The 21,421-nt window shown below is 39.1% G+C and overlaps 1 protein-coding gene across 6 annotated transcripts in view; it reads right to left on the reverse strand.

Moving 5' to 3' along the window:
• Nucleotides 1-883: 883 nt before the first annotated feature.
• The window catches only part of trit1 (tRNA isopentenyltransferase 1), a 56,153-nt gene continuing 35,615 nt past the window's right edge, over nucleotides 884-21,421 (reverse strand). For 2 of the 6 annotated variants that reach the window (XM_048201289.1, XM_048201288.1), the window contains exons 7-11: nucleotides 17,764-17,876; nucleotides 12,864-12,941; nucleotides 2,469-2,578; nucleotides 2,135-2,252; nucleotides 884-2,044 (exon numbers count right to left, since the gene is read on the reverse strand). In XM_048201289.1, coding sequence (XP_048057246.1) covers nucleotides 1,917-2,044; nucleotides 2,135-2,252; nucleotides 2,469-2,578; nucleotides 12,864-12,941; nucleotides 17,764-17,876 — 547 coding nt within the window. In that variant the 3' untranslated portion in view covers nucleotides 884-1,916. Of the gene's footprint in view, nucleotides 2,045-2,134; nucleotides 2,294-2,468; nucleotides 2,579-12,863; nucleotides 12,942-17,763; nucleotides 17,877-21,421 lie in introns of those variants that run through there. The other 4 variants (XM_048201291.1, XM_048201290.1, XM_048201292.1 and 1 more) reach the window with 3 other exon arrangements.

Below are 21,421 nucleotides of genomic sequence, written 5' to 3' on the forward strand. Positions count from 1 at the left end.
CACTATTGTAATATGTGCTCACAAAGAAATGTGCTGGTTGCTCTTTTTCATGCGATTACATGGGGGGGAATGGGGACTGAACCGTAAACATGGTCCACATGATATTGGACAGCACAAAGTTATCACTGAAAACATAAATGTAGAACAAAAGTCACATTAATTGTCACTGAATAAAAAATGCAAAATGTGCAGTGGTCAGACTACTAAAACAGAGTTCAGTTGTAAGATTTTATGAAGTAAACAAACAGGTCTTCAAAAACACTGTCAGATGACATGCAAGGTCAACAAACACGAGTTGACTGTCATTTGTCTTTGTTCTTTTTCCATTCACTTTCATCCTTGAGAACTCCCTGATCTAAATGCGCTGTTACCCGTCAAGAGGAAGCTCAGCTGACCCACTAAGACTTTCCCGCCAAGCTTTGGACTCTCGCAGAGCTAAAATAAAACTCACATTCACACACACACACAAGGATGAGAGGCTGCCTGTAACCCCCCTTATACCAGAATCACAGGCACTCGCTCAATCCAAATCAGTGACCCAAATCAGTGCAAATGTGGGGCAGCCACTAACAGGCACTATGTAAACACTCTCCCTTCCCGCTATTGTATGCGTTATGTATATTTAGCCTGGACAGGGAGGCTAATGAGTGTTATGTTGTGAACTTGAACTGAAATTCCACACTGAAGTAGATACATCGACATGGAGCAGGGATCAAAAGAGAGGGAGAAAGAAAAATGAGGTAGCTTGCGGCCCACAGCCAAGTATTACGAAGTTGTGCAGGTATTGGTGGCTAGTCGCCCAAGCAACCCTGATGATTTCATGCTACAAGTTTTAACGACTCATTTGATTAGATAATAAACACAGATCTGTTCAGATGAGTCATTTAAATTATAAAAAGCACTTTAATTACATTTACATAATTTATGCAGTGAAAGATCATGCTGTAAAAGTCTTGAAATAAAAACACTCAGACCAAAAATCAAATGCAGTTGAATCAAATGTGAAGGATTAATTGCAATTTATAAACCTCATGATGTTCCAAACTCACTCTTTCTTTCATGGAACTGAAAAGATGATATTTTGAAGAATGTTCACGCTGCTCTTTTCCATTAAAAGCTCCAGCAGAAAACATAAAACCATATGACTCATGCTATATTCCAAGTCTTCTGATGCCATATTATATGATTTATTCATTGTATGGATAAGAGCTGTGTGCACATTCTTCAAAATGTCTCATTTTGTGTTCCACAAAAGAATGAATGTGTTTGGAAAGGCATACGAGTTTTGGATGGACGTTGTCACAGAAAAATCAAAGGCACTGGGAATCCTGAGGAAAGAACGTCCACATAAGCTTAAAGTCATAGTTATGTGCTGACCCGAACTGATCAGACGATTATATAAATGTAAGACTTCCAAATAAAGTCCGGGCATCAGATTTAATTATGAAAAAATAACCTCCGTTCTTGATCAGCAGGGAAATATGTGATCCAGTAATCCGACATCGGCAGTGATGTATTTTGAGTTCAGTCAGTACAGCCAAAGAGGTTAGAAAGGCTCACCGCAGTGTGGTTTAAAAGAGCACCAGTCGTGGTTAAAAAGTGCACCACTCAGACAAAACAGCAGCAGGGAAGACATCTGTCCAGTGCAAGAATCCAAATCCAGACATTAGCCGTAACCCCTGGTCTGTGGCAGATGGGAAAAACCATCAATCCATGTGTCTAAACATCACAGACCCTGAAGTGTGTTCTGCTACTCCACAGGCAAAGTTGAGGTATCACTGGTGCTCGCTGCAAACCAATCAATCTGAAAGCACCTTCTTATATTGATCTGAAAAATACATTACGAGCCCTTTGTTTCTTTGGTGCATCTGTGAGCTTGACCCCAATAAGCCCTATCAGAGCTGGGGAAGTGGATGCTATAGTACAGGTACCTGCCTGTCACTGACATTTTGATGTTCGGTAGGGTTTGTGACCTGATCTGTGGCTTGCTCTGCTTTTCTCCTCTTGCGGACTTGATAAAGATGGTTTTTGGACTTCTGGTGTGCTGGAGGTCAGGACAGGTTAAATGTTAGCATTTTTATTCTTGTTGTAAGATATTCGAGAATGCACTGGTTTGACCAGAGCAGAAACGTACCTGTCCATTCCAAGTCCCCGATGATCACCTTTTCGCAGAGATCGCACATGTGATGACTCCGTTTGTTGCGAGACTCCACCCCCTCAGTTCTGATTGGCTGTGTAGATGGCTGCTCTCCCTGGAACGGTTTCAAAAGGAGATGCTTTTTTAGTCTCCTCTCTTTAAAAAAAGAAAGAAAAGCAAACAAACGCCACTAAAAATCACTGACAGGAAATTAGCAACACAAACTATCATGCAGAACCTCCACGACTGGGTTCAGAAGACAAATCATGATCAGTGGGGGTGTAAAGGAGACGTTATTTGTCAACTAAACAAGAAAGGAAACAAGTCAAACCTTTTGGAGGCAGTCCAGGATCTTTAAAGCAGGAGTAAGTACCGTAGTCTCCCAATTGGTCACATCTGTCACATCCAGACCATATACAGGAGGCACATTGCTAGCAGGTCCTGAAGATTTGGAAGATAAATTGACAAAAGATGACACTGATGAAATAGCATCTTGATTAAACTTGCAGAATAATCAAGGTGCAATGTAATGGTGCGAACACAGCGGATGTTCTCAGACTAGATCTAATTGAGAAAAGTTAATGTTACACCTTACGCTAATGATTAAATTACTTTCCATTGGGGGAAAAAATAACCATGATTTACTACTTGCTAATTGGTTGTAGGGAAAGGGGCTTTCTCATTATAGAGAGCATCTGATTGAGCAAAACATCTGTTCAGTGCAACATGACTGATCAATATTTTTGTTTTGTTTTCCTGGAAGAAAAAGACTGTAAATTATATATTAAAAGTGAATTTAGTTTAATGCATCCTTTTACAATGAAACAGAAGTAGCAACAACTTTTCTTCCATAATGTGACGTACAGCCGAGCAGTGCTGGTACGCAAAGTACGCAAGTTGTGTAGGGCCCCCGAACCACCAGGGGGCCCCCTTCCCCTTTTTGATTTTGGCTCCCAACAATTATGAAAACATGTCGTCGCATTCCATTCCATTATTTCCTTTAAAGCGGAGCACTGTCTCCCTTCCTAAATACCGTTCAAATCAGTCTAATCATGTAACGTGGCAGTCGTAATTTACGGTCTAATGTCGGACGTGCTCGATACTTTTAAAAAAAAAGAAAAGAAAAAAGTTAAATGCTTATTGAGCTGCGAAGGAGACGCTGTTCCCCAGGCGGCTCTCTATGCGCCTGATCCGAGACATTGAGAAACATGGACAAGTATAGGCTTACTTTGGACTTCGGGTGTGCGCTTAAACGGACAAATACACACAAAAATGTGTCAAAAATGTCCATCTTAGCAGGTTTCACTTAAAGGGATAGTTCACCCAAAAATGAAAATTTGATGTTTTTCTGCTTACCCCCAGGGCATCCAAGATGTAGGTGACTTTGTTTCTTCAGTTGAACACAAATAATGATTTTTAACTCCAACTGTTGCCATCTGTCAGTCAAATAATGCGAGTGAATGGTAACACAATTTATAAGAGTCAAAAAATATGCTTAGACAAATCCAAATTAAACCCTGCGGCTCGTGGCGGCACATTGATGTCCTAAGACGCGAAACGATCGGTTTGTGCGAGAAACCGAACATTATTTATATCATTTTTTACCTCTAATACGCCACTATGTCCAACTGCGTTCAGCACTCGGTTAGTGAGGTCTGATCGCGCTCTGACAGCGGAAGTAATGTCTCGCACTCATTGAAGTATATGCGTATATGCATCAATGTGCCGTCACGAGCCGCAGGGTTTAATTTGGATTTGTCTAAGCATATTTTTTGACTCTTATAAATTGTGTTACCATTGACACCCATTATACAGCTGACAGACGGCAACGGTTGGAGTTAAAAATCATCATTTGTGTTCTACTGAAGAAACAAAGTCACCTACATCTTGGATGCCCTGGGGGTAAGCAGATAAACATCAAATTTTCATTTTTGGGTGAACTATCCCTTTAACCCTTTCACGTATCAGTTTAAAATATTCTAGCTGACTCCCCCTAGCACTTTTTTTCCTCTGCATGGTACAGCTCGCTTAAACAGTACCACCTCAATTGAGGTTCCAAGTGAGCCGTACCGATACTAAAATGTGACATGTAAACACTGCAAATCACTGACTGGTCAGAGAGAATCGTCACTAACAGTGTCGTTGGATTTGCGACACTAGACACAGTAGAAGTATTTTGTTTTGCCATCAGCCTCCTTTGAAACAAACTTCTTAGTCTTGCAGTGAAAAACATCCACATGCCAAGAATCAAGAACACCATTCCATAGATAGGCTCCATTGCTCCTGTGTTGTGTGTTTGTTTGTGTGGCGTTTACGATAATGTCACGGCAGTAGAGGCATCGCAACTACAACAATCAGTCTATAATCCCACCCACTTTGAAGCAGTACTAACTGCAAACAGAGCCAAAGCGAGCTGAGCTGGGCCATACCATGCAGTGGAAAAGCATACGTTTAATTTAAACATACAATTTACAACTGAACAATTAACGATTAAAAATGTCAAAGAAAAGAGGGTGGAATGGGAGAAAATATGTCTGGTTATGCAGTGGTGCAGTGAATCAGTATAGAGAGAAGCGGGGAGGGCGTGTAGCAGCCTGAACCTGCTGAATCACTGCTGCTCGATAATCTCCAACAGCATTCTGACACTGTCAGCTGAGACGACCTCACTCTGCCTCCCTCAACGCTATTGATCCAGCAGACGTGCACAGATAATGAGAGGCCCATACGTAACATACATGCAAAGTTAAAAAACAAAACAGAAAAAAAAGAAAAAAAAACCTGCAGTAAAGATCAGGAGCATTAAGTTATTCTGGTCAAAAAAAAAGAAAAAGAAAAGAAAAAAGTAAAAATAAGTCTCTACAGGGTATGTTGTTCTGGTCCCTAGATATTGTTATAGGACATTTTTTCTCATGATCTGAGGCATCATTCATGTCTGTAGAGCAAACGGTATGGGACAAGTTGAGTCCTGAAATTAATTATTTATGGTTGTGGCCTGTTCAAATAACCCAACCTAATGCTTGGATTGGTGAGAAACACTTTGTTCAGAACTTGTTAAAAAACAAAAAAACAAAACAAAACAGTGAACATGTTTTCTGAAACTTACTTTACTTCACATATGCCTTTGAGACAAAAAAAAAAAAAGCACATGCCTTTGAGATAAAGTCATACATTGCAAGTAGTAAAGTCACACTTGGCTGCCTGGAACACAGAGACACTAATTTTAAAAAACGGTCTACCAGCATTAAAAAAAAAAAAAAACAACAACTAATCATTGCCTTAAAATGAGAGATCATGACCTGCTGTCAATGCTTTACTCAAATCCTCTCACTTCCTTTATTACACACAATGGGAACATTATCTACATCAATTATAGGTTAAACTCCTCAAAACAGGAATAGAAATGATATAGGAAAAGTACAAAAAGGTTCCATTAGCAAAATTCTTTCTTCTCTGATCTTGGCTGTCTGATGCTGCACTAAACTGAACCATTTCATACATAACTGTGACCATATCATTTTAAGCCAATATTAGACTGTCAGTCTGTTTTGAGCTAATACTGAAAATCAATAAAATGACACATTTCTGTGCGCAGTACAGTTGTGGCACCACTTTTCAAAAGCTTTTTACCAGGGCTTGACATTAACTTTTTTGTTCACCAGCCATTGTGGCTAGTGGTTTTCCAAAGTTACTAGCCACTCAGCATTTTCACTGGCCACAATTTTGACTGATACAATGGGGGAAAACTGCCATTGGACATTTTTAATATCATCTCATAGTTTGGCAGCAGGTATATTAGGCTGCTGTCACTTTAATACCCGACTCCATTATTCTGTTACAAAAACACGCTCTTTCTCAACTGTTTACGTTCACCTAAAACATAACTGACTGTTATGTGAATACTCGTCAAGACCAGCATTTTGACATTATTTTGTGTATTTGACCGTTTAAGAGCAATAAGCAGTGAAAAAGAACTCAGTTTAGTACTGAGAGGTGGCTTTGTGTGTGCACACTTTGTATGTGAGCACAAAATCTGCAGGAATGAGTAAAATTATGTGCAATATGCGCAATCCCATGCCAAAATTCAAGCCCTGTAACACCAACAATGTTCATCCGGAGCAAATGAAATGAGTGAGGGGAAGTGGGTTTGTGTGTCAACTCGATGTCAAAGAGATGAGAGCGTAAAAACCACAGCTGGTATCGTGTATCTATTCTGCAGAAAATGAGTATTGGAAGCATTTTAGATATCACAGTATCGATATGTATCGAAAAGTCAATATTTTTGGCAACATTGCACTTAGTTTACCATTACAGATGCATTTTTAAAATTATATATAAAATTCAACCCGCCAAAGTGTCTGGTAGGTGTGACTGTGTTACACGCCACTGCTGAAATCCACCCGCATTTGGCGGATGACTTGACTTTAATTTGATCCAAGAAAGCCAACTGTGGTCAGTAAAGTGTCACAATGACCAATTGAGGTGGTTAGGCTCATGATGTAGACATAAGCAGTCAAAATTTTCCTGCTGTGATAACCGGTTTCGAAGAGGCATCTTTCTGTCATGATATTTTTAGAGCCTCCATTTTCAAACACTGTCTAGCTAAACTGTCAAACTACTTTGAAATGACATCCTATACTTACAAATGTTTGTTTTTCTTTAAGGTAATGTTAGAAAGCTGACAAACACATACTGAATATGCATTTTTTTGTGATAAAGAAACCTGACAACCCACTGGGTTAACAAAAAATTAAAACATTTTCCCAATTGTTAGCCAAGTAACACTAAGCCCTTTCCTAACAAACATGATTTCTTGATTACGAAACTGCCACACTTATAACTGCTATTATAATTTTTGCTGTAGAAGACCTCTAAGAGATTACAAGAACTCCAGCATAAAAGGACATGATAGAAGTAACAGTATTTAGATGAGCCACCATTTCACAAGGAGACTGCTGACAATATCATCCAGCCCTCACACCTGTTTGCCTGAGGCGAACATTACGCAAGTCCAGAACTGTCACAAAGAGAAACGTACTTAAAAACTTCTTTAAAAAAAAAAAAAAAAAAAAATGAAAGAATGCTATTAGCTAAAAAAAGACTATGCAAAAAAAAAAAGCTTATTTTGCATAAAATGCAAAGTACATAAGCACTGAACATTGTTTGTAACCGTAGTTAAATGTTTATCGCAGAAAATTAAATTCTTTGCCAAACAGTTCCTCCCTGTCTGACAAAAAGGAACTGACAGTTTCTAATTTAACCCTTGGCCAATCATTGGACTGACTCCAAATGCAGTTTAGTTCCTTATCACCCTCTGTTTGGTTTAAATTAGAGTAAACCCAGATGATAGTATTACATAATGCAGAAACACAACAACATCCAGAATATTAAACAAGACACAGTAAAATAAATCTAATAATAGGCATTTAAAATCCTGAATGGCTATCAAAGAGTAAAATGTATCCATTACAAAAAAATGAATAAATTATTGAAATACATAAATACAATTTCAATTGACTTTTTTGTTTGTTTCTAACAAAACCTTTTTGTCAAAAAGAAAAATTGAGTTTCAATGCTAACAAAAGACAAATCCAGTTTATAAATAAATAAATGTATAAATTATATGACTTTAATTTAGTCATTAAAGGATTAGTCCACTTTTAAATAAACTTTTCCTGATAATTTACTCACCCCCATGTCATCCAAGATGTTCATGTCTTTCTTTCGTCAGTCGAAAAGAAATTAAGGTTTTTGAGGAAAACATTCCAGGATTTTTCTCCATAATCGATTTTAACAGCTACCAACAGGTTGAAGGTCCAAATTGCAGTTTCAGTGCAGATGAGTAATAAGGGTCTTATCTAGCGAAATGATCGGTCATTTTCGGAAAAAAATACAACCGTTTATGCTTTATAAACACAAAACATCGCCTTGAACGTACTTTATTTCCGCATTCTTCAAAACGCTTACGCTGAATGTTCTACGCCTTTCCTATTCTACGTATGGAACGAACGTGGCACCAGTTTCGTTTTTTTCAGTAAGTAGAATAGGGAAGGCGTAGAACATTCAGCGTAAGCATTTTGAAGAATGCGGAAACAGTACGTTCAAGGCCATATTTTGTGTTTATAAAGCATAAACGGTTGTATTTTTCTCGAAAATGATGGATCGTTTCGCTAGATAAGGCCCTTATTCCTCATCTGGTATCGTTTAAAGCCTTTTGAAGCTGCACTCAAATTGCAATTTGGACCGTCAACCTGTTGGTAGCCATTGAAATCCACTATATGGAGAAAAATCCTAGAATGTTTTCCTCAAAACCTTAATTTCTTTTTGACTGAAGAAAGAAAGACATGAACATCTTGGATGACATGGGGGTGAGTAAATTATCAGGGAAAGTTTATTTAAAAGTGGACTAATCCTTTAAAGCATTATATGATATTCTAGTGAGCATTTTATTTCATAAAATGTATTACAATGATGATTTATCTTCTGCAAAGATATCCCAGCAAAAAGCCTGAAAGCATTCATTATGTTAATGATGTCTTAGAAAGCCATGCATTAAATGAGATACAGACAGCTTTAAAGGGTTAATTCCTTTTAATTTACATGTTTTGCATTGGCATCAATTGCACAGGTGTTCCTGCACACAAGAGATCCCGCGTCCCACTTAGCTGATGTAAAGCATCTCTTTACCTCAAACTAAACTTGCTTGCCATCGCTCCTAATCAAAGACAGTTCTGCAGTCTTTATGCCTGCTATTGTGCTTATCAGAAAAGAGCGGCAGCAGGTGGGCCTGCACAGAGACACCTGGCCAACCTGAGCCATGTGGGGAGTAGAGGACTTTTTTTGTACCTTTTTTACCTCTCTCCCTCTCTCTCTGGGGTACAGAAATGAGAGGGAACAGGGCAACGATGGCCATCTGGGGGTAAACAGATGCTGAACGGAGGGCTTTCCCCCACTCAAAATTCAAATCTCAGTGAAATCTAAGTCAAGTAATCTTGCCAGACTTGAATGGTGGAAAAGACAAGAGAACAAGGGTTTCTAACCACAGAGATCTCAAATATCTGCCTCAATGAGGCGGCACCTCTGCAGCGCACCTCACGGCAGACAGCCGTGTGGCTGCCGCCTTTTGAGATGTGAAAAGACCCTTCGCTCACCAACTGGCAGATCTTCTAGAATCTCCAAAGACATGGGCATCAGGAAACACACTGAACAATTACACCTGCTGCTGTTTGTGTGATAAAAGAGCCTAGGGCAAGAAAGGACGAAGGAGTGGATATGGATGTCAGCACAAGACACCTGTTGTAATGCTGGACAGCTGTAGAACTCTGTCAGTCATTTCTGGACATGCCAAACAGGAAGTGAGGGCAGAGAGATGAAGAGATTGAGTGACCGAGAGACAATCATCAGACATCCAGCTGTGGGTTGTAGCCACCAGGTCAACACCTCAACAGCTGTTTTCACTCCTCTCATATCTTACTCTCATTTACATTTGCTTATATATTACTTGGCCATCTTCAGCTGCAAAGTCTTCCACCATATGCCATCTCACAAGTTCATCAAAAGACGTTCATGGACAAAGGTCCATATGCAAGCGGCTGGTATCCATATTCTTGCGGGAATGTATTTAGAGAGTGTGGGGTGTGTCCTGAGGTGTTCGCAGTGTAAGTGGACACTTTTCTATTTCGCACCTGTCGCGCATCCCGCTCAGGTTTCCCCTATCGTTGACAAAAGGCAAGAGAGTGTTACTTAGTGCTCACGTTGCCTCCATGAGCCGTTGACTGAACTGTTGTCACGGTTACCCCCCAAGCTGCTCAGCCCCATCTCTCTAGGGAAGCGGAAACGAAGCTCAGGTTCATCCTAATCCCGAATTCAGCTGTAACACCGTCAACAGTAGGGTTCAAACCAGCCCAGCTCAACAAGGTAGCGTGCTGACTATTTGAGCTGGCTACTGGCTGCAAATTAATTGACTTATTAAGGATGGCACATCACAAGAACGTCTCTTCCAAACAATTTTTGACTACTCTGAAGGTGATGTTCACTTCACAGCTGTCAGCTTGGGGCAACGAGATCAATATATCGATCTGGTTTATTCATATCAGCTCAGAGTTTGTTTCAATTTACAAACAAAGCCACTGATTGAAAAAGGAAAGAGGAGATGTTGATCGCCCCATAGAGGCCAGGAGGATAATGAACCCAAGTTTGCCCTCAATGAACCCACAGTCCTTATCCCCAAGAGGCCGCACCATAAACTCCAACCTCCTGCCACCCATCTGAATTCCTATCAGTACTCTAATGCCTTCAGGATTAGACCGGTCAGCTGAGGGCCCCATGAGGCCCTGGGATGCGTGGGGTGCAGAGTGAGGGATCAGTTAGGCCACTGACAGGCAGCCACAGAAGCTTAACCAGACCAAAAGCAGGTCAGAGTCCAGCAAAGGTTGGTAGAGAGGTGGGGATGGATGCAAGGGGTTTAGTGAGGACAAAACAACTTTGAGTTGTGATGAATTGAGACCCACTGGCCTGGTGAACCTGAAGTAAGGTAATAAGAGGTGACCCAAGAATTTAAACGCTTCTTAGAAAGATAAGTCCAAGACCGTAATTTCAGGAGCATCTGGACTCCAATGAGCTGGTCTCTACTAGTCACAGAAAATATGGTCTTGGACTCGGACTTGAGTACTACAACATTGGCTTACAGAACTGTTGTAGAGAAAATGTAGAGTTGCCTGCTACTTATCTAATTATTTTCTGACATAATTAAGATGACTAAATGCATTGGTATACTGCATGGACGGAGCAGAAACTCTGCAGGACTGATCACTGATCAAGGCACCAGGAAAAAGCAAAATGCTTCATAAGAACATGACCAAAAGGCTCCTCCTAGCTTAAGCTTAAAGGAGGACACAATAAAGGCAATAGAGGAAGACCGCATTCACAGACTTCTCACCTAATGCCAGCTGCCCTCGTGTGTAGGGTCCAGCCGCATATGGCGGGACACAAAACTATTCTTAATGAGGGCTAGCCACTGTCTCTGCCTAATCTCATTATGGCTAACAGGATTGCCGGTAGCCTCTATAGGGATGGGGAGCAAGGGGTAATCCAGGCCAGGATCTTCAGAAACAGGGGTCAGAATACAAAGGGAATGCCCGTGTTATGTTGGGAAAAATGGTAGAGGTGGTGAAGGCCAAGGACTTCCAAGGTAAAGTGGAAATCAAAGGTAAATCCAAGACATTGGTTTGGTCAGTGTTGTGGTGCAAGCAGGAAGTAGAACAGGAATGAGGAGTGGAATAAATGAAGATAATGCATGTGATAAGGGGGCAAAAAAAACATGTAAACTTGAAAAAAAGCATGTCTAAATGAACATTGTCATTCCAAACCCATATGACTTGTGGAAAACTATTCCACAAATCATTCAAAATGGTATGAACGGTTTGTTTACAAATTGAATAAACGATCTGTTTACAAATTGGACTGTACAAATTCTTGAGTTTAATTCATGCATATTTGGAACAACATGTTGGGTAACAAAATTATTTCATTAATTATTATTTCTGGATGAATAATTCCTTTAAAGCTTGTACACCCAGGATATGATTGCACTATCTGTGTTTTTGTTTTTACATTTTTTGTCTATGCACATACGCATTAGACAGACCGCTGCATCACATCTCACTGTTTTTTCAGTATCTCACTCCGTAAGCATCAAGTTAAAATTTGTTCAACTTTAAAACACTTCTTGAGACCCATGTTGTTTTTGTCCTACTCCTAGCTATTCAGTACACAAGATACACGTCCTGTGTGAACGTCCCCTGTGCCACACACATGCACACATTCCTTTTAACTTTATAGCTTTTATTATACGACCAACTAACATTATTTCACTTGTACACTCTCCATGGTTAAGAAGTGTCTTTTACCTCCTTTCTCTAGATAAACTTCACAACCTGATGTCATTCACCACACACATACACAGCTGTTTAGCCGCTGATTTTGCTGTTGTCTGTTAGGAAGTAAAAGTACAAACTGTTCAGACTGACCGTGTCTTGAAACACCCAAGCTTTACGAGCATTTGATCTTTTATCAACCCAAGGCCAGTAAATACTGAACCCTGAGCCTTGGAATTTTGAGGCTGTCTGTAAGGGAGGGGTAGCCTTCAAACACATACACACAATTTCTCCATGACTGTTTGTGTGTTTAATGGTCTGTGTGAAGTTCATCTCGTTAAAACCAGCTGTGATTACCTGACCATTGGACCATACTGAAATAAAACGGAAAAAAGAGACACACAGCTACAGTAACCTCTGGGGGCGACTGAAGCCAATATACAACAGACAAGCTACGAGTGAAGCCAATATTTAACATCCAGCAATGAATTCAGAATTGAGATGAGTGAACTGTACACTAATAGCGGATGCACTTCCCTAGAGAGTAAGTGTGATCCAAATCGATGCCAGTGGATGCAATGCACTTTGAACTAACACAGCTGCAGTGTTACGTAGCATCTAACAGCAGAGACTGTACCTCACAGACAATTAAACCCTCAAACACTAGGATGGAAAGGGGAGGACAACAAACTCATGTTAAAGGGTGGTGGAGCTTTCATGTCACTCCATGAATTTATTCCAAGGACAATATGGCTGGAATAACCTGAGGTTTGGTTCTTTATGTGAACAAGCTGCCTTTTGAATGTGACCACTGCACAACACCAAGGAAAGAGTGTGTGTTCAGTGAGACTTACTCTTGAGGAATCGGTTGCGTACCCATTTGTTCTGTTTTCGGGCATAGCGGCGAGTCGCCTGCTTGAGAGACTCAACCCCTGTGAGAGATGTAAAAAACAAGATCAATATATGATGGCCATACCAAGTACTGTGTGAAATGTTTGTGGGAGACAACATGTATAAAAAAAAAAAAAAAAAAAAAACAGGCAATGGGTTTACGACACAATTTTAAGTGCTTAATAGCAAAATCTAGAGTACAAAGAAGAGGAAGAGGCAGTTCCATTAAAAGCCTCAACCTCCGCCCCTCTCAATCCACTTCCTTTTCAGTATATCCTCTTACCACTGGTGCCACAGCATATTGGGCTGTCTGTGTACTAAGGCTACACAATTTAGCTAAATTTATCATTCTTTCGACAAATACTGGCATTTGAAATGTTATATTTAAAGGGATGGTTCACCCATGAAAAACACTTTCATGAAGACTTGCTAGGTGGTCCAGGTAATCCTCAATTCTTTATTTTGACAGTCATCTGAGTTTGTGCAATTTTTATTGTGCTCCTCATTCCAAATTAAATAACCTCCATCTACAAAATTCTGGTGTCATCATGTTACGTTAAATTTTACAGTAACCTGTGCCACCAAAACATCTGAAAATATTGCATCATGAGCCCCTTGTGTGCTTGAAGTATGTGCAGATGACAACAGAACAGAGCACCTTGCCTTCAGTTTGAAGCACACAGAATATGAACATGACTATACAGGGGTTTTATGTTCCAAGAGGTCCGGTCTCTATATTTCCTTTCCAGCAGAGGTCCAGACAATAATTTTTTGGAACAGTTATACATTTTCATTGGGGCAAACATAGTGCTTTGTAAAAGAAAAAATCATAGATACTCAAAATAGTCAAAGATGAGAATCTTGGGCCCCAAGCATAGGAGTAATTTGCGGTTGGGACATGTTACCACCATTTTATGCCAGGGTTGACATTGTCCCCACCACTTGTTGAGACATCTCGTGGTATGTATAATACAAATTAAGTTTCAGAGAGTACAGCAGAGTATTAATTAGCAGAGTATTAATTTCATTGGTTTGTATTAAATAAGAGGCAATCTGGTGCTGGATTGTTTATTATTTTAAATCATGCTGAGCGTTTGTTGCCGCTGTCATCAGTGGTGGTGGCTAGTGCACATACAAGCAGGTCAATCTATCGCTAACCATCTATTAATTGCGTTGAAATCAAAAAACAAAATGCACATACAGTCACTGATGAGCATCTTTGTTTTTAATGAGAGAAAAAAATAAAAATAAAAAAAATATGAGGGTGGATTAGAACCCAGAACCCACTTAACAAAAGTTCTACCACCAGACCTTTAGAGCTTACAAACAATAAAAGCAGATCTATGTATTTATTCACCAACGTGAAGAATCTCAGGACTAACAACTTATTTTTTTATAGTGGATGCAAGGATGAAATTATCACATTAAACGGGAGTTTAAAATGGTTGATTTCTGGACATCGTAATGTTATTTACACACACTCCTGTCCCACCCACTTTTTAAAACAAAGTTACACCAATGGAGCCGAGAGCCAAAGCAGCGATGTCTAAGAATTAAAAAAATATATATTTACCAAAAATAGTATTTCTGGAGAAAATATATTATATAAATATAATGTGGTAATAAATATAAATATATTTATATTTATTACCACTGCTATACACTAGCATTCAAAAGTTTAGGGTAAGTTTTAAAATATTTTTGAAAGAACTTTTTTTAATCGTCTGTGAGTAAAGCATTTATTTGAATTACAAATATTTTGTAAAACTATAAACATCTGTCACTTATCAATTTAAAGGTCCAGTTTTTCGTGTTTTTTTGAAGCTTTGATTGTGTTTATAGTGTGCAATATAACATGTGTTCATGTTTCGCGTGTAAAAAAACAGTATTTTTCACATAATTTACTTATCTGTATACCGCTGTTTCCACTGTCATAAAAACGGGCTGATGACTTCCTTGTTCTATGAAGTCCCTCCTTCAGAAATACGTAACGAGTTCTGATTGTGCCAGCGGTTCCCGTGTTGTGATTCGACAGCAGCTTAGCGCTCCTTGCCCGGAAAGGTCACGCCTCTTACCATAACGTGGAGATGCATGCGCTCAGTGGATTATAATTTTCGGGAACCGAGTTAAACATAAATTGTAACCATTGATCTCTAAGTACAGCGTCCCTGGGAAGGCCAAACAAAGGTGATTGGACTGCGGGATGAAAATAACAGCGTTTCGACGACATAGCGACAAACACACTCTACAAACGCAACTCTTGCTCTTCTCAGTGGGAGCGCAACAAGACCACGCCCCCTTTTTTGTGTATTCCTGTGGGCGGAGGTTAGTCAAAAAACTGTTTTAGTGACGTCATTAAAGAAGGAAGTAGAGGGATGTAGTCCAAACTGGCCGTTCGATGTAGGCGACTTCTGTTAAATAAAATATCTCGCTTGGCATTGAACTTTGAGCTTTAAAATTTTACAGATTTTATTTATACTCTAACAACATTACACACTAACTAAAGTTTGAAACATGGGATCACGAAGAACAGGACCTTTAATGCATCTCAGTGAATAAAAGTATTGAACACTAGTGTATATTAAACTGCAGCTTTTTGCTCTTTAATAATCCAGTTGTTAAAGGTGCAGTATGTAGGATTTATGTCCGTTAGAGGTCGCTAGAGGCCTATTCAAAACAAAGGCGTAGCTTGATGACGGCAAATTTGAGCACGGAATCTTGGACATGTGGTCTTCACTTCACAGCTGGTGCAAAAGAATAGGGATAGGGCTCGGGAAGAAATCATGGATGCGATTATTAACGTTATTGTAGTATCAAGCAGAGCAGGACCGAGTGTTGTGGGAGCTGAACAAGGCCGCTGGAGCGATTGCACAACACACGCCTCACGAGGAGTGGAACTTTTATTATGCCACAGTAACCGGCGCTGCTTCCGCTTTTCCGGTCATGAGTATGAGGTAACACAGCTCTGTTTATCATATTAGATACATTTGAGAGTGTTGAAAATGATGTTATAACGTTACTCTGCGCGTTCGCTCGGCAGCTGCTGTGAGACACTGTTGCAAGCTGCAGCAAGATCGATTTTAGAATATCATATTAAATGCTGGATGGCTTGTGTTGATAAATGGCATGCAATTAATTTTAAAACGTATTGTAGGCTGGAGAAAATTCTGTATTGCTGTTACCAAAAATAAAGCTGCATCTGATTATGCTATGTTAGCTACTACTTGACAAAATAGTGTTTTTCTCTGAGGCATGGTAAAGCATGGTACTCGCAAAAAAAAAAAGAAAGAAAATTAGATTTAAACAATAAGACTAAACGTGTTGAGCTATATAACAACAATTCGTTTTCTTACAATAAACGTAACCAAACAGTTGTTCCCTTGCCTATTAAAGCATGTAATATATTAAAGCATCTTTGGTGTTTCCATGGTATTTACAAAATAAACCCGGAAACCGAGGGTATGTATTGTATGTACACAATTGACAGGGTATAATTGTATGACACAATTGACAGGCGACTCCTCACACGTCCCGAAGCCTTGGTTAAAATTGCAATTTTCTCACGATTTACAAATAGTTGGAAACATTTGGGATATTGCAAGTAGTGTAGCTTTATGTCTGACATCTGACATCACTCACCATTTCTGAGAACAAATGACCTATCAGAGCTGTATTACTACCAGGAAAAAATTGTGATTTTAACCTTTATCACCATACGGAAATCTCATTTAGCCAGACAGTGATTCATCTCGAATCTGAATCGTTAAAATATTGATGTCCGGGACACAGTAAACCAGTATTATCATCTTCATGCCCAACTGAAAAGTCACTAATGCTCAGCACTAAACACAAGTGAAACACTCATAAGCTCTCAGTAGACGAGCGGCGTTATGAGTGCTGCAACTTTCATGCTTAGCGCACCAGTAATTGATTTTGACACCAACTCAACTGACTGTCAGAGGGAGAGAGAGCAAGCAATGATGACGTTTCCCTCTCTACAGCCCCTCAGCAGCTGATGACAGACAGAGCGTTCACTCTTAAACGCTGAATGTTTCAGAGTTCTGATCAGAAACCAACACCAGTGCAATTCTCAATCCTCTGCTGAAAATTATAAGACAAAAACCTGTTTTCCTAATAACAGCGCTATCAATCGATCATGCAGGTTATGCAGGTCAATGAAATGAATTACATATCCGTATTTGATGAGAAATGTTCCCAAATGAAGATAATACAAAGACTTTGCTACAGATGAATAAATCATTTAACAGACGACATTACATAAAGTGGCTTTTAAAGTCAATATGTCATTGTCCAGTCCCCAGCCGTACAATTTGTATTGTATGAAGTAGACTTCCCGTCTACACTATTTATAAATTGTTGGTTTGTGTACACGTGTCAGACATAGCATAACCCTAATTAGTATAATCCTAATTAATCATTACCATGATAAAAAGTAATTAATCACAAGCAATTAATCATAAATGTGTACAATACACTTGTCTGAAGGTGGTAGTGATATTTTTGTATTACAATGAAAATGTATTTTAATCACTGTTGGGCAAAGTGTTTTTGCTTCAAATGTGCTGAGTTTGTTCAAGGACTAGTTTGTTTGACTGTTACAAGAAAAAACTGCTTGGAAAAGCATGAGAATGCTTTCAGAATGAGTGTCTGAGATTGTTTGTGCTCTCTTTTGTGTAGTCAGGAACGGTTTCATAACTGTTCTCGCACAGAAAAATTTCAAGAACATCAACAGTCTCGCTCCATGTTCATTCCCAAGGCCTGAATTGACAGCTGTTTAGTTTAAAAACAAATGAATGAAGACATTCAAGCTCAAACAAAATGGCAGGGTGAATGAATCTTTACCTTTAATTTTCAGTTTATCACGTTCTTCCTGACTGATGTCCTCACTTGCTGTCAGGTACTCGTGAAACTCTTTAAAGCCTATAGACTGGAATATGCCATGCTGATAGTCCTGACTGAAAACACAGAAGAGAATAACTAGATTCCTTATGTACACCAAATTATTATACATGCACAAAAACTGAACAACAATACTAGAGTTTTGCTTAAGTAAACATGAGTTGTCTGTGCCCATGCAAAACAGCACCACAATGCTAGAATGTTCTGGGTTGTTGCCAGGGTATTGCTATGCAGTTGCTAGAGTTATTTACTGGTTGAAGCCAAAAGTTACACTTTGATGACTATTATTTTGTCAAGTCAAATTTTATTTTCTGTATTTTGTTAGGGCTGCAAAATTGTATTAGTCAAAATGGCGAAGTCACCAACAGCGTTGCCAAGTTTGCGGAATTGGGCTACTTTTTACGCTGTTGCCGTGGGTTGTTTATTACTCTGTAGGTTGAACTGTAAAGGGTCTACTTTTATTTGTGTAAACTCAAAATAACAACTAAATGTTGTGCTTTTGTAAAATAAAGAAAATAAACAGGGCGCGCTTTCTGCCATCTTGGTCTCAGCGTATATGTATATATAAACTCAGCGTATATGCTACTAGCCTCACAGACATAAGAAATGTATCTATATACAAAATACTTTCTGATTTTGTAATTCGTATGAAAGATGCATTTCTTTCTGTACTGCTGAGATGACAAGTCAGCATTGTCAACTTCATCTTTGCAGCCGACACAGACTCAGAAAAAAAACTATAAATGACTCCTTGCTATTTTTTTCGGACACATTCATAATAATTATTTTTGGCAAGCTTTATGTGTGCGCTTGAGCCCGAAATAAATAGTCTATATTTTACGCCAATATATTTTAAAAGTCTCATTATATACATTAAACGTTCATTATGGTTTTAGTATTCCCCCCAGTATACATTTAATTAAATTAATATAAACATGCGATTAGTCGACTAATTGCCGAGATGAACGACTACTACTGGACAATAAACTACTATACTATATAATACTACTATATATATATACTATATATATATATATATATATATATATATATATATATATATATATATATATATATATATATATATATATATATATATATATATATATTATTTTTTTTTTTAGGGGTGTAACGGCACGCATATTCGTACCGAACGGTTCACGAGGAAAATTCCAAATGGAAGTGATCATTGCTATGCCCTATGTGATACCTATGCCCTATCATACCTATGTAAGCAGGGCACGCGTATGCCGTATATAGCCGTTTGGAATGCACTTGGCAAAGGGAGCTGCGTAATTTCCTCTTTATCTTCATGGGGATGTTCCCCTGGCAACGCAGCACAGTGTCCGTCAGCAGATGTCGCTGTTTTAACGGCACAATTATTTTTTGTTTTTTTTAGCCTAACTGTTGCAAATTTAAAAAAAAACAAAAAAAACATACATTTTATATTTTAAAAGGTTTCTTAAAATATGCTATATAATATATAAAAAGTAATATATATAAAACTTTTAAAAATATAAATTGTATAATTATTTATGCCGGCGCCGCGGTGTTACGGGAACATCCCAGCTGAAGTCAATGCGGTCAATCGACTGATTACTGACATTCTGCAAAATATTGTGTTCAGCAGAAAAAATTAATTCATACAGGTTTGGAACAACTTGAGGGTGAGTAAATGATGACAGAATTTTCACTTTTGGGTGAATCTTTACCGCAATTGTAAAGTGATGTCACCGACTAATCAACAATGACATTTGTTCATCATTTTATCATGAACGTTATTGATTAGCCGTTACTGAATTTAAAGAACGGTGTTATAAATATAAGGCCTTTCAGGCGAACTCAAGGGTGAAATCATATCCAATGTTTAATGGGACCCAATTTTAGATGGAAAAGCGGTCACTGGGTGCATCAGGACCCCAGCCCCTGGGGTAAAAATGAGTTGTCATACAGCTCAGAAAACAGAGAGAGAGATCAGCCGGTCATAGGGACACAGACAGTGCAGACGGGGCGAGGGGGAGGGGGTCTATTGACAGAACAGAGCGAGATAGACCGAGAGGGAATGGAAAGGAGAGACAGGCAGAGTCTGACCTTGCTGCCTAGTGACTGCTCCCTGTGTAAGGTGAGAGGGCTGGCGGAAGGGTGGCAGATGCAGACAAAAAGAGGAGGAAAAGGAGGAGGAAGAGAGTAGAATGACGCGAGGAAAGAGGAGAAAAGCGCTTGGGTGGCAAGTTTGCCGGCGAAGACGTCTGAGAGGGAAGGTGGGGTGCGATCGGCTGGACAGAGCTCTCGGCGGTCGGCCATCAATCAGCAGAGGCCACACCCAGAGCGGCCCAACTCCAGACACTGCTGTGTCATCAACATCCACACACACACAGACACACCGCAGTGCAGTCCGTCCGCCAATATCCCTGCACAACAAAGCATGTGACAGCACTAACAATCAATAATTAATCACCTTATCAAACAAATATTGTTAGTGTATCCATAAATACAGGCTAAAGCACATCATGGGCTTCGCTCAGGTTCTGATTGCCGCAAGATTGGAAGATTGCAGTGTGATCTTGCTGTGCAATATATATAAAACCTGATTGCCAAATTCACTGACGGGCACTGCACCACTGCGCGATGCTTGTCTTTGCAAAACTCACCGCTATAAAGCCAGGGTGTCAATGGTGGTTGCTGAGACAATTCCATGTGGTTGCTAGGGTGTTAAGAGTGGCCATATATTTGAGGGTTTTATGAATGGTTGCCAGGTCATTTCTATGCAACTGTTAGGGTGTTATGAGTGGGTGCCAGGACGTTTCTATGTGGTTGCTTTAGTCTTATGAGTGGTTGCCAGGGTGTTTCCTTGTGGTTGCTATGGTCTTATGAGTGGTTGCCGTATGGCCATATGGAGTTTCCACCAAAATCAGTATTGTATCTGGTCGATATTGAAAAGTCATTTATTAATTTTGCGCAAAATGCGATATCCGTCGTGTTATTCTGTCATGTTTTCTCCCTTTCTTCCCAGAAGCGCGACAAACGCCAGTGTCCTTTCTCTGCAGAACGCGATATATCCGCTCTCAACCAATCACAGCGCACCATTCCACACACTGTAAACATTAAAGGCTTTTTTAAAAGCCGTTTTTAATACCAATGTACTCGGCAAATGTGTTTATTTAACCGTGCGGTGGCGCCAGATACTCTTTAATCCGTAATGACAAATAATTCATAACATTAACAAGATGACCATTGGAGCGACGGCTGAATGTATTTTTAGTAAATTGGCTGAATATAAGATAAATATTGGCAAAGTTTAGACTCTGTCATATATGTGAATCAACTTACTTTGTTGTGTATTTTCAGTTTGAAAAATAACTTTTATATTGATGGATTAATTGCATTTTGAAAAAAAAAAAGTGTCATAGATTTATTGCATTTTGGGAAAAAAATAATACGTTTTTATAATAAACTTTTTAAAATCAAAATGTAGATTTGAATTTTTAATGTTTTTATATCCAAAAGATGCTATGTGAAAGTTTGAAACAGAAAATAGGGGTTTTCATCTTGCCAATTTTTTGGTAAAAAAAATACCTTTTTACTCAAAATAATCAAAATG

Source organism: Megalobrama amblycephala, linkage group LG9 (assembly GCF_018812025.1).
Source record: "Megalobrama amblycephala isolate DHTTF-2021 linkage group LG9, ASM1881202v1, whole genome shotgun sequence".
NCBI lineage: Eukaryota > Metazoa > Chordata > Actinopteri > Cypriniformes > Xenocyprididae > Megalobrama > Megalobrama amblycephala.